The sequence below is a fragment of the Eleutherodactylus coqui genome, chromosome 2, assembly GCF_035609145.1.
Source record: "Eleutherodactylus coqui strain aEleCoq1 chromosome 2, aEleCoq1.hap1, whole genome shotgun sequence".
NCBI lineage: Eukaryota > Metazoa > Chordata > Amphibia > Anura > Eleutherodactylidae > Eleutherodactylus > Eleutherodactylus coqui.
In genome coordinates, this window is record NC_089838.1 from 195,084,441 (window position 1) to 195,097,607 (window position 13,167).

Here is a 13,167-nt window from a genome sequence, read left to right on the forward strand (position 1 = left end):
GGTATAGCCACACACACTCTGATACTGTTCAATCAGTTTTGCCAGAGTTTCAGTCTATATAAGGACACACTCATTGAAATCAATCGGGGTATCCTTTGTGTCTTTTTTTGTGCTTGTGAATATGCGCCCCTCAAAAAACGCAATATGTAGGGATTATGCGTATTTCCGTCACGTAATTACAGTGAGTAAATACGACTGAAATACACATGCACTTGTGTGAATAAGCCTGTATAGACATGTCAGAAGTGGCGACAAGTCCACTTTATACTCATTCAGACACAAACTAACCTTCCAGACTTGCTTCACTACAAAGTAGCTAATTTACTTCAGTTGATTAACAATGGGACAAAGAGATGCTAAAAAGGTAAAATATGTCATTCACCTTCCAGTGCACAAGAGAATATAACATAAACATGATTGTACCTCATACTTGGTATACTTTAGTACTGATTATACCTCGTATTATGTACATTTGTAAGATTATTTAATTTTTAATTAATAACCAGATTTAAATGTGTAATATTATTACTACTATTCTTATTACTATGTAACATTTTGACAAAATATAGGACAAGACACTAAAATGTCAATCATGTGAGGTAATGACATTGGTATTTTCCAGAAAGTTTTTTTTTTCCTGTGGATAGGTAATAGTTTAAACATGCATTCTGTTAACTGTATTCAAATATTATGATTTCAAGTATTGTCTTACTCCATCTCCCATATAATTTACTGTCTGTGAGTTAATATTGCCCGTTGCATGCTAGTGTATTTTGGGGTCATGTGCTGTCTGTGTAATTCAGTGATTTCCAACTCCAGTCCTCAGGGACCCCCAACAGGTCAGGTTTTCAGGATTTCCTCAGTATTGCACAGGGGATGTAATTATTGTTGGTGCTTCAGACATTGCCACATGTGTTGTTACTATAGGATATACTGAAAACATGACCTGTTGGGGTGCCTTGAGGACCGGAGTTGGGAAACACTGGTGTAATTCAACAGACAGCACATGGCCCCTTTTTAGTCTAGCACATGGACCAATGGTCTGCCTGAAAAAGCTCATGGCATGTCTTACTCCTGTCTGTTTCACATACGAGAAATAGGACATGTCAATGTGTTTTCCATGTGCTGTCCGATGTGAACTGTACCAGAGTCTCTCAGGTCAACTCGCAGTTACAACCAGTGTGTACCTAGCTTAAGACTAGGGCTAAAAGGCAACATCGTGCGCAGCACGGTGCAAGGCCAAAGATCATTGTCATGCTGTGTTCATCACAACCAATGAAATAGAATGTGGTCATGTTATGACCGGCAAGTTGTCACAACCTTGTTATGACACTTGTAATAAATTCTGCAGGTTTAGATTTCTTGCAACTGTTGGTTCATGGTCGCAGTCACAACTTCACCAAATTCACTTTCATTGCTTGTCATGTAGATAGGACAACACTACAGCCTTTGGCTGTGCAATATGTGGTGTTCTCAAAGTCAGCATTTTACCCTAGCCTCCAATGTTGTACCATTTATGTCAGTGTCCATATACAAGCTATGGTATGTATATTGTTTTGCTAAGGTCAGAGCTGTTACTGTAACAAGGGGCCCCCCTTTGCGTCTAGATAAAAAAGAAAATTGAGGCGCTCACCCCTAGGTCTCCAGAGGCAAACACAGCTGTCGTCAATGTCCAAACTAATGGATTTGTCGCTGAAGCCAACCCAGCTCCACTCCTTAGCAGTCCATTTTCGTCCTTGCTGACACCACTACAAACAGAGGCGACAGTGGGTGGGTGTCAACAGCAATCCATGAAATCTCTTTGATTGCATCATAGAGGCATGTCTAGTAGTCAGCAAGCTCTGCACATGTGGAAAAAGAGGTCCATTACACACAAGTAGAATCATAGAATAGTAGGGTTGGAAGGGACCTCCATGGTCATCTCGTCCAATCCCCTGCTCAGCGCAGGATTTACTAAATCATCCCAGACACATATTTGTCCAGCCTTTGTTTTTAACACTTTCATTGAAGGAGAACTCACCACCTCCAGTGGTAATCTGTTCCACTCATTGATCACCCTCACTGTCAGAAAGATTTTTTTCTAATATCTGATTTGTGTCTCCTCTTTTTTAGTTTCTTCCCATTGCTTCTAGTCTTTCCTTGTGCAAATGAGAATAGGGCTCATCCCTCTGTACTGTGACAGCCCTTCAGATATTTGTAGACCGCTATTAAGTCTCCTTTCAGCCTTCTTTTTTGCAAGCTAAACATTCCCAGTTCCTTTAACCGTTCTTCATAGGACATGATTTGCAGACCACTCACCATCTTGGTAACTCTTCTCTGAACTTGCTCCAGTTTGTCTATGTCTTTTTTTGAAAGTGGGGTGCCCAGAACTGAACACAGTATTCCAAATGAGGTCTAACTAAGGAAGAGTAGAGAGGGATAATTACCTCACGTGATCTAGACTCTATGCTTCTCTTAATACATCCCAGAATTGTGTTTGCCTTTTTGGCTCCTGCATCACATTGTTGACTCATGTTCAGTCTATGATTTATTAGTATACCCAAGTCTTTTTCACATGTGCTCCCATTCTGTATGCTTTCTTCATTTTTCTTGCCCAGATGTAGGACTTTGCATTTCTCCTTGTTAAATAGCATTCTGTTAGTCACTGTGCAAGCTTTTCTAGATCTTTTTAAATACTCTCTCTCCCTCTGTTCCCTAGTGTTAGCTATCCCTCTTAGCTTTGTGTCGTTGGCAAATTTGATCAGTTTCCCATCAATTCCCTCCTCTAGATCATTTATAACAATGTTGAACAACACTTGGCCTAGGACAGAGCCTTGTGGTACCCCACTTGATACATTCTTCCACTTGGATGTGCAGCCTTTTATGACCACTCTTGAGTATGTGAATCCACCTAACAGTTGCCTTGTCAATTCCATATTTGCCAATTTTCAATAAGTATAGTATGAGATACTTTGTCAAATTCTTTACTAAGGTCAAGATAAACTATATCCGCTGCATTTCCCTGATCAACCCAGTCGGTGATACTGTCAAAGACGGAAATTAGATTAGTCTGGCATGACTTGTTTGTTTTAAACCCATGCTGGCTCTGAATAATTACTCCATTTTCATCCACGTACTTGCATACATGCTGTTTAATAATTTGTTCAAAGATCTTTCCCGCTATAGAAGTCAGGCTCACAGGCCTGTAGTTTCCTGGATCCACCTTTTCCCCTTTTTTGAAGATAGGGACAACATTTGCCCTTTTACAATCTTCTGGGACTTCTCCTGTCTCCAGGAACTTTCAAAGATTATGGCAAGTGATTCAGTAATTACCTCCGCTGCTTCCTTTAGTATCCTAGGATGTAATTCAACTGAATCTTGAGACTTGAATTCATTTAAGTTAGTCAAGTGTTCCCTCACCATCTCTCTGCTTACAGATAGCCTGCATTCTTTTATTCCCCTAATAGCACAGGGAAGATCAGTTGATGTTCCATCTACTTTCTGAGAGAAAACAGATACAAAATAGAAATTTAAAAGTTTGGCATTCTCAACATCATTCTTAACCAATTCACCATTTTCATCTTGTAAGCATCCAATAGCATCTTTGACTTTTCTTTTGCTTTTGACATACCCCCCCAAATCCTTTATTGCTTTTGGCCTCTGTTGCAAGCCTCGATTCATTTATTAGCTTTAGCTTTTCTGACACTTTTTCTACAGTTTCTGCTGACCGCATTATATTTCTCTTTAGATATTCCCCCCTCTTTCCATTTGATAAACATATTTTTCTTTGTTTTTAAGATGTGTGCAAGTTCTGTCTCTTTAAATGCTTTCAATTCTTTCTTCTTTTAGGGATTGTTAGTGATTGTGCTTTGAGAATCTCATTTTGTAATATTTCCCAACCTTCTTGGACATTTCTGTCCTTAAGAACATGCAGCCATTGGATTCTTCCTACCCTCTTTCTGAATTCATTGAAATCTGCCTTTCTGAAATCCAACCTTGAGGTCTGAGTTTTCTCAGGTCTTCCTCCCCTTTTTATCCAAAATTCAAGGATAGCATGATCACTGCCTCCTAAGGTCCCAGTCACCCTTACTTCCTCAACCATTTCCAACCTGTTGGTAAGAATTAGGTCCAAGATAGCAGATCCCTCTTTGAGACTTTGGAAGATAAAGTTGTCAGCGACAGTGAATAAGAATTTGTTGGATCCATTACTTTTACCTGAGAGAGATTCCCAACAAATGTTTGGATAGTTAAAATCTTCCATAATCACTGTCATGCTTATTTGATAGCTTGGCAATATGATGTAGAAAAAGTTCATCAATATCTTCTGCTTTTCCAGGCGGCCTATAGTAAATGCCTATAATAGTGTCCTTTCTGTTGTTACCTAAACAGTTTCTATAGAACTACAATGCTCTGAAGCTTGAATCTCTGTGGAGATGAATGTTTTCCTAACATACAGCACAATACCTCCTCCCCTTTTTTGTGGTCTGTTTCTTATAAATAAGTTGTATCCTTCAAGTCTTGTATTCCAAGTCGTCTCTGAGAGCCTTTTTATAGACCAATGTTGAAATCACTTTAGGGCCTCAGGTGTCAAGACCGTTCATCTAATGATGCCACAACTCTAATCATTTGCATATCTGCCTGAGATGTATCTGCATGCCGAGGTTTGCTGCAAACCGTCAACTCCTTCTAAGGGCTTGATTTTTTTTTTACAATGAGTGTATTTTGAAAGTTCATTTAGTGAACTAGCAGGTTAGGGCAGATACTGCGATTACGATTAATTTCTTGAAGCTGCATGAAGTTTACAATTGTGGCAAAACTGTATTTTTGTAAAGCAAATATTTCACTTCTTGAATTGACATTTGTAATGATAAATATGCAGCACTATTAAATGTTATTTATGATATATCTATATAAGTCTTTGTCTGCCAGAATAATGACAGATCTACGCAGATGATTGTTTGATGTAACTATTTTTCTAAAGTAATTGTAGCACATACCGTATATACCGGCGTATAAGGCGACGGGGCGTATAAGACGACCCCCCAACTGTCACCTTATACGCCGGTATTACAGTGGAGAAAAAAAAAATCTGTACTCACCTCCCCCGGCGTTCTGTCGCGCTCCGGCAGGATGTCGCTCGCTCCTCGTCCCCGGCGCAGCATTGCTTTCTGAATGCGGGGCTTGAAATCCCCGCCTCCAGAAAGCTAATACACACGCCGTCAGCCAGTTACAGAATGGCTGTGATTGGCTGAAGGCGCACGTGGCTTCAGCCAATCACACTATTCAATGACATCATTGAATGGGTGTGATTGGCTGAAGCAACGTGCGCCTTCAGCCAATCACAGCCATTCAATGCTGTCATTGAATAGCTGTACCGGCTGACGGCGTGTGTATTAGCTTTCTGGAAGCAGGGATTTCAAGCCCCGCATTCAGAAAGCAATGCTGCGCCGGGGACGAGGAGCGAGCGACATCCTGCCGGAGCGCGACAGAACGCCGGGGGAGGTGAGTAATGATTTTTTTTTTTTTACATTTTTTTTTGTATTACCGGCGCATAAGACGACCCCCGACTGCAGAGCAGATTTTTCGGGGTTCAAAAGTCGTCTTATACGCCGGTATATACGGTACATGCAACTGAATTTGCAGTCTAAGAACTTTCATGAGATCTTCCTAGCCCGTTCTGTAAACATGCAAGCAGTATGCATTCAGATTATCATTTTATCTTTTACCGCTAACAAAAGATGTCATATGCCTAATATACCAAAATGGAATCAACATAAACTATACAGTATTTTTGAAAAACATTGTCTTAATAGTCTGTATACCTTTTACTTCTGCCATTATAACATTTGTCTTATGGCCTTGTACATGATATGCTGATCTTTATCAGCTATGTCTCTCTTATCTGTGCTGTGTATATATGCAGTACAAAACTAAATATATTAATTTATTTATTGCTGGTTTTGTTCTATCAACAGTTATATTCTCTTGATGGAATCCAAAATCTTCCAAAACTTTATGAACTATATGTTCAACACAATGAAATCACCAGCCTTCTTCCTCTTGCTTCTTCATTAACACTCAATGTCCTTGATGCCTCCAATAACAATATCTGTTCCTTGTCTGAAACAGTGCAAGTATTGTCTGGCCTCCAGCGTCTCAGTGAACTGAAATTGAAGGTAAATATTAATTTATGTTTTATGATATCCAGAAGTGTAGAACACCATGATACAATCTCACGATATGCCGTGATATACACTTTAAAACTGTTAAATCATCATCGCCTGGTGATAAAACAAAGGTAACACTTGAGCCGTGGACTTTTACGATACCTTTTTAATTTATTTTTACATTATGATTGATCTCTTTTCTTAGGAAATATCAAAGCCTGTTTCAAAGATTTTGGGAAAAAAAGACCCAAAAGCTACCCCATATTGAAAATATAAATAACTATCTGATGTTTCTAACTTGGAAACTGTGCTCACATATTTAGATGTGTCATCCATGATGACTTGAGGTCATGTGATTCAAGCAACTTCTTTTACAGAATTATTTTCCAATGCGATGCAGCTTCAGTATGTTGACTTATTCTTGGACCTATCCCCCTTAAACTTTAGCACAGATGTAGCAATCATTAACATGACTGGTAGATAACTATTTACAGCACTGTAGTATATTGTAGTTGAGTTATAACGGCTTAAATGTCAAGCTAATGTTTGCTATATCTGCACTTGCAGAACTATTTTCACAGCTATCAATTACTTACTGTATCAGCGGCCAATCTTGTCTAAACAAAAAATAGAAACAATGACTGGAATTTATCAAGGTCTGTGAGGTAGCTTTTTTTCTCATCACAAATGCATAAATTAATGTGCAAGTAGAGTTGTGCTAAACAAAATGTGTCTTTCTGCGATATTATGCTGCGAGGTTTGTGTGGTGTCCAGTTTTTAGACAGATTTAAAAATTGCTACTTTTAAAAAGTTGCAACTTTGTCACCAATCTCACACCAGAAGTTGGATGGTGTAAAACGTGACTGCACCATTCTAGCCCTGTTTAAAGGGATTCTCCAGGACAAGGATATTAATGAACTATCCTCAAGCTAGGCTATCAATATCCGATCGGTGAGGGTCCACCATCCAGGACGTCCACTGATCACCTGTTTGAAGAGGCAGTGGATGGGCGCTGAGGCTACTGCCCTGCTTATCAGGCACAGTGCCATATAATTCATAGCTGCTGTACCTGATATAGCAGCTCAATTCCATTCACTTGAATGGAAATGAGGTGTTGAAAGGCTACGTGATGAGTGATGTCACTGGCCTAAGACTAACCTGAGTGCTGTGGCCTCCTCAAATAGCCCCCCCCCCCCCACACACACACTAATTGGATATTGATAACCTCTTCTGAGGAATACGTCTACAATATGCAGTGCCTGGAAAAACTTCTTTAAAGATGTGGCTAATTTATCATCAGCATCCGATACTGTAATGAATTGAAACGCGGCCTTCAGCAAAACTGACTTTAAAAAAATCATAATAAAGTCCTTCCAATATTTGTGGTCACATTTAATGATTTTGTATAGCACAGAGGAATTCCAAGGAATGCCTAGACATAATCTGGAAAATTGTGTATAAAAATTAGGAAACAGGGAGAATGATGACAAACAAATTTTAATGCTAATGTGAGGCTTGCCATTTTATGCTAAACTCAAAAATGCAAAACTTGATATCTAAATGGAGTTGACAGTCACCGCACTCAGCCTTGATGATCTTTACAGCAGCAGGTTCTTTATTCTATGTAGTTACACCAAATGGGAAGGTGGAAATGTGCAGCAAAAAGTGGCAGCCGTTTCGCATAGCTAGACACTTCTTCCAGATGTGAGGCTTGAAGAAGTGTCTAGCTATGCAAAACGGCTGTTGCCTTCTGCTTCACCTTACCACCTCCCCAGTTTGTGTAACTATGTCCCGCTGTTAACCCTTTACATGCCACGATATACGTAGATTGCAGGGTGAATAGGGTTCACAGAGGGAGTGCTCTCCCTCTGTGACGTTATTGGACCCCCACGATGTAATCGCAGAGGGCCGATGGGTCCCCAAGGCAACAGGACGCTGGATACAGGCATCCTGCTTTGCCATTGCCTATGATTGCTATAACCGGTGATAAGACATTGCAGAACAGAAGTCCTGCAATGCCTTACCATAACGATCATGGCTTCTATGGATCAGGTCCCCATCAAGGACCTAAGCAGCGTAAAAAAATAATAAAACCTTTTTTCCCTATTTCTATGAAAAAATTAAAAATTTAAGAAAAACTCCACATATGTGGTATAATCGTGTCTGTAACAACCTGTGCTATAATTTGCGCACACCAATTATCCTGCGCAGCAAAAACCGTAAAACAAAACGGAAGCAAAATGCTTATTTTATTCATTTTACCTTCAAAAAAGTGAAATAAAAGCAATAAAAAAACCCATATGTACCCCAAAATGAAACAAAAAAAACTACAGCTCGTGACGCTAAAAACAAAACCTCACAGAGTTCCGTCCATTGAAAAGCAAAAGCGTTATTCAACTTTAAATACAGGGTTGCATAAATAACTATGATTTCCAAAAAATGGTTTTTACTGTGCAAAAGTGGAAAAACCTAAAAAAATTGTGTTTTTGGTAACGTAATCGTACTGCACAGCAAAATAAAATGTATTGTGTGATTTATGCTGTTTGATTGGCAATGTAAAAAAAATGTAAAAACAATGACAGAATTGATCTGTTTTCTCTCCCTGCTCTCAAAAAAATAATAAAAGTTTTACGATAGATTATATGCACCCAAAAATGGTTTGCCATGCAAAAATCAAGACCTTAAATGGCCATGTCAACAGAAAAATAAAAAAGTTATGACTCTTGAAAAGTGGAAATGAAAATCCCCCCAAAATTGTTGCTTTCTTAACCCCAAAATAGGCCATGTCCTTAAGGGGTTAAAGATCATCAAGGGCATGTACCGTGGCTTCTAGTCCTTATTGCTGGACTCATATCTTGACTTGTGGTTTCTGAGCATCACCCAGATCGTCAGACACCCGCGGTCTGTTTGTTCCATTGTCTGGTGGGAGTAGCGCCAGCTTATTCTGTGTGTGTACACTGAATGGAATTGACCTTTAATCCAAAAACATCATACACTGTATTATTTATACTTTTACAAGAAACCTGGCACCACATTGCTACTCGTCTAGTCAAGAAAAATATTAATTTCCCTCATATTTTATTGCTTTGATGCGGGTCTGTGAATTTATGTCCACAATGGAAGCATAGTATACTTTTTTGACAAAGAACTCTTTATTTGTTTTCCAACAGGGAAATCCTTTGGCTAAAAAGAATAGATACACCATGTCATTTAAGCAGCACACGTCTGTTCGCATCCTGGATAATTATGTTCTAATAGACCCTTCTGATATCGACCATTTGCCAGCATACCAATCAATACTTAGACAATCACAGAATAGCCTATATGGAGAATGTTACACAAGGGAAAGACTTAAGGATGCAGTAAAGAAAACGCTACTGGAGAGACTTAAGAGTAAACAAGATGCAGCAGAAAGTAGTATTCATCATTTGCACAGCAAGATATTGTGAGGATACCTTTAAGAGTTGACAATTTTTTTGTATCTCTTCGATTGGATACATAGATTTTAGTGGTGCAACCGGTTTAACTAAGTGCTGGCAATGGAAATCCTTGTTTCATAATTTTATGAAAGGTCTTTAAGGTTTGATTTTTAAAAGCTAGAACACCAATTGAATCAATTGTTTTTTGTTGAGGAAAGAATCAGTAGTGGATTCAAAAGTAATAGGAAATATAAAAGAAGCATTTATATCTCTCTCCTGCTGTATCCACTACTGGCTTTAGCTCAAAAACCGCATCAAACATTGCAAGTGTAATTCCAACTCTACAGATACAAATAACTGCAAACAAAGAGGCGAGCCCTTTGCCTCTAGTAAATGGGATGAGTTCTACTTTAAAGATCCTTTACTTAAGAGAGTTTACTTTACCCTATATATACATGCTTGATCATCACTCCATACAAACGTCTCCTCACTGCACCCATATTGATGAGGAGGAAAGAGGTATATAAGACCCTAATACTAGTGACTGTGGAAGGTAAAGCAGTAGGGCACCAGATTAACATTTATCATCTATGAATGTGAACAGGTGATAAATGTTTATTGTTGGAAAACTCCTTTAACCCCTTGAGTGGCACGCCCGGAAATTTTCCGTGACGAGCTCCACTGCTCATAGCAACATAGCCCGGAAGATTTCCGGGCTATGTATCACTATGGGAGCTGCAGAGCACAATGCCACAAGCTGTGACAGTGTGCTCTGCCTGCACAGTCCCACAGAGAACAAAGCAAGGGCTTTGAAAAACCAGCAGAAGATATTGCCGACATGCCGGCAATCTCCTGCACTGGTTTGTTTACAGGTTGCCATAGAGACCATCGGCTTGTCAGAAGCAAGCCGATGGTCTCTGTGGCAGGGAGAGCTGGTTGTTAGCTGTCAGAGGACAGCTAGGTATTAGCTGTTACAGCAGAGATCAGAGAAAACCTCCGATCTCTGCTGTGTTAACCCCTTACATGCTGCAGTCTATGTGACTGCAGCATGTAAAGGGCTGTCACTGCAGCATGTAAAGGGCTGTCACCATCGGACCCCCGGAATGTGATCAGGGGTCCTGATGGGTCCCTGTGGAAGTCCCCTAAAGGGACAAAAGAAAAAAAAAATTATAAAAAAAATAATAAAAACACTTGTCTCCCTTTACTTTGTAAAAAATAAAAAATATAATCACACATGTGGTATCCATGCGTCGTAATGACCCAGAGAAGGAAGTTAATTAGAGATGAGCGAACGTACTCGTTTCGAGTACTTACGCACCCGAGTACCGCCATTTTCGAGTACTTCAGTACTCGGGTGAAAAGATTCGGGGGGCGCCGGGGGGCGGGGAGAGGCGTGGCGGTGTGGGGGGTAGCAGCGGGGAACAGGGGGGAGCCCTCTCTCTCTCCCTCTCCCCCTCACTCCCCACTGCTACCCCCCGTGCCGCCACGGCGCCCCCCGAATTTTTTCGCCCGAGTACGGAAGTACTCGGAATTCGCGGTATTCGGGCAAAAAAGGGGCGGGGCCGAGCACGTTCGCTCATCTCTAAAGTTAATACATTATTTAACCCCTTAATGACATGGCCCCTTTTTTTCTTTTTTCCCCATTTCTTTTTTTCCTCCCCCCTGTTTAAAAAATCACAACTTGTCCCGCAAAAAACAAGCCCTTATATGGCTGTGTCAATGGAAAAATGAAAAAGTTATGGCTCTTGAGACGCAACTGCAAAATTAGTTGAAATTCAATGATTAGACCATTTTAAAAAACCTGCCCTGGTGGGCACGACAGGGTGGTAGGAAACCCGCCACTCAAGGGGTTAATTGTCATTGCTGCCCCTTTAAGTACTATGATTCAATAATGGGACATACCCCTGCTTAAAGAGCTTTGTGCATTAGAATTATCTAGCTTTATATATTACTAGAACATCTGTCTAAACATGGGGTAAAGGAGATGTAGGTTCTGTGGTTCAGGTGTAATATTTAAATTGCAGGGGTCTACAAGAGGAGCTAATTGAATTTGAAGATACACTGAAATCTGAGATGGAGAACTGTATCAGGTAATAGTTTTAAAAGAAAATAAATGCTGTTATAAAATATGTAACATTTTGTGAAAGTCAACATTTTTATTTTACTTTATTTTTAAATGATTCGCTTTTCAGATATTCCTCCTCAAGCTACAGTATAAAAATATTAATAACCATTATTTATATAGTGATATAACCTATTCCTTAGCACTATCCAAATTATAGGGTACATGTATGTGTGTGTGTGTGTGTGTGTGTGTGTGTGTGTATATATATATATATATATATATATAATCAAACCAATAAGCACATTGAACAATAGGAGTGAACGTCCTGCTTGCAACAGCTTACAATCTGGGGAAATAGTTCAACCATCTGTGCTAAATCTGCGCTGTCCTTATATTGTTAAGTGGATGTAGAGTTATTTGAATGTATCTTTTGCTTAATTGTCATAACATTTTGTATAGTGGCTATTACAACTTGATGGATTTGCGCTCCGTATAGAGTACTTGAAAGTAAAGGGATCCCTTTGTGTTAAAGTGCAGTTTTTATAAGTGTGAATACAAGAAACCTGTATAATTATGGGCTGCATTTGACTCTGAAGAATGTTTTTGTGGGACAAACCCTTTAACCCCTTAAGGGCTCAGTCACACAGGCGTTTCAATGTGCGATCTTAAAAAAGACAGCACTATATAGAACCAATGCTTTCCAATGGCAGCGGTCACATGTGCGAATTTTACATGCGCATAAAATTTGAACGTACAAAAGATAAAACATACGGGTGGCAATGGACGTGGTCATGTGTTTTGTTTTACGCACGCAATGCAATCTTTTTTACACATGAATAAACACGCGTAAAAACACCCATATACAGTGTCCCTTTTTGCAGGGGAAAGAGGTTGGAAGCGCCAGGAGCAGTGCACTGAGCTCCCGCCCCCTCTCCGTCCCTCACCACTATATGCAATAGGAGGGGTGGGGGTGGAACTTGGCTCCGCCCCTCCCATTGCAAACCGTGACGACGGGCGGAGAGGAGATGGGAGCTCAGTGCACTGCTCTTGGCGCTTCCAGCCTCTTCCCCCTGCAAAAAGGGACACCGTATATCGGCCAGGCATGAAAACCCAGCCAATATACGGATGTGTGAATAAGCCTTAACAAAGAAGTGGGAATTGCCTTTATTTTCTATTTTACTATACTTAGAAATATTTAAAAGATTTTCAGTACATTATATGTTACATTAAATAGTACCATTAGAAAATACCAAGACCTTACTTAGGGTAAGGTCTTGCTGTATTCCTTTTAAAATGTTAGATATTTTTGGGAAAAAAAATAAATTCTTTTCTGTCACCATCTTCTGACACCTGTAACTTTTTTCTGTCAACATAGTTGTGCGAGAGATCTTTTTTTTTTGTGGGAAATCCTGTTGTTTCTTTTGGTACTATTTTGGAGTACATGTAACTTTTTGATCACTTTTTATTACATTTTTTTTCCTTATAGTCAGGTTGACCAAAAAAGTGCAATTCTGGTGGTGGTTATTTTTTTCTTTCT

The 13,167-nt window shown here is 39.7% G+C and overlaps 1 protein-coding gene across 1 annotated transcript in view; it reads left to right on the forward strand.

The window, feature by feature from the left end:
• LOC136612060 (leucine-rich repeat-containing protein 40-like) overlaps positions 1 to 13,167 on the forward strand; it is a 76,759-nt gene that overhangs the window by 41,040 nt on the left and 22,552 nt on the right. Inside the window, exons 6-8 of the mRNA XM_066592140.1 lie at positions 5,955 to 6,155; positions 9,317 to 9,591; positions 11,590 to 11,655. Coding sequence (XP_066448237.1) covers positions 5,955 to 6,155; positions 9,317 to 9,591; positions 11,590 to 11,655 — 542 coding nt within the window. The remainder of the gene's footprint in view (positions 1 to 5,954; positions 6,156 to 9,316; positions 9,592 to 11,589; positions 11,656 to 13,167) is intronic.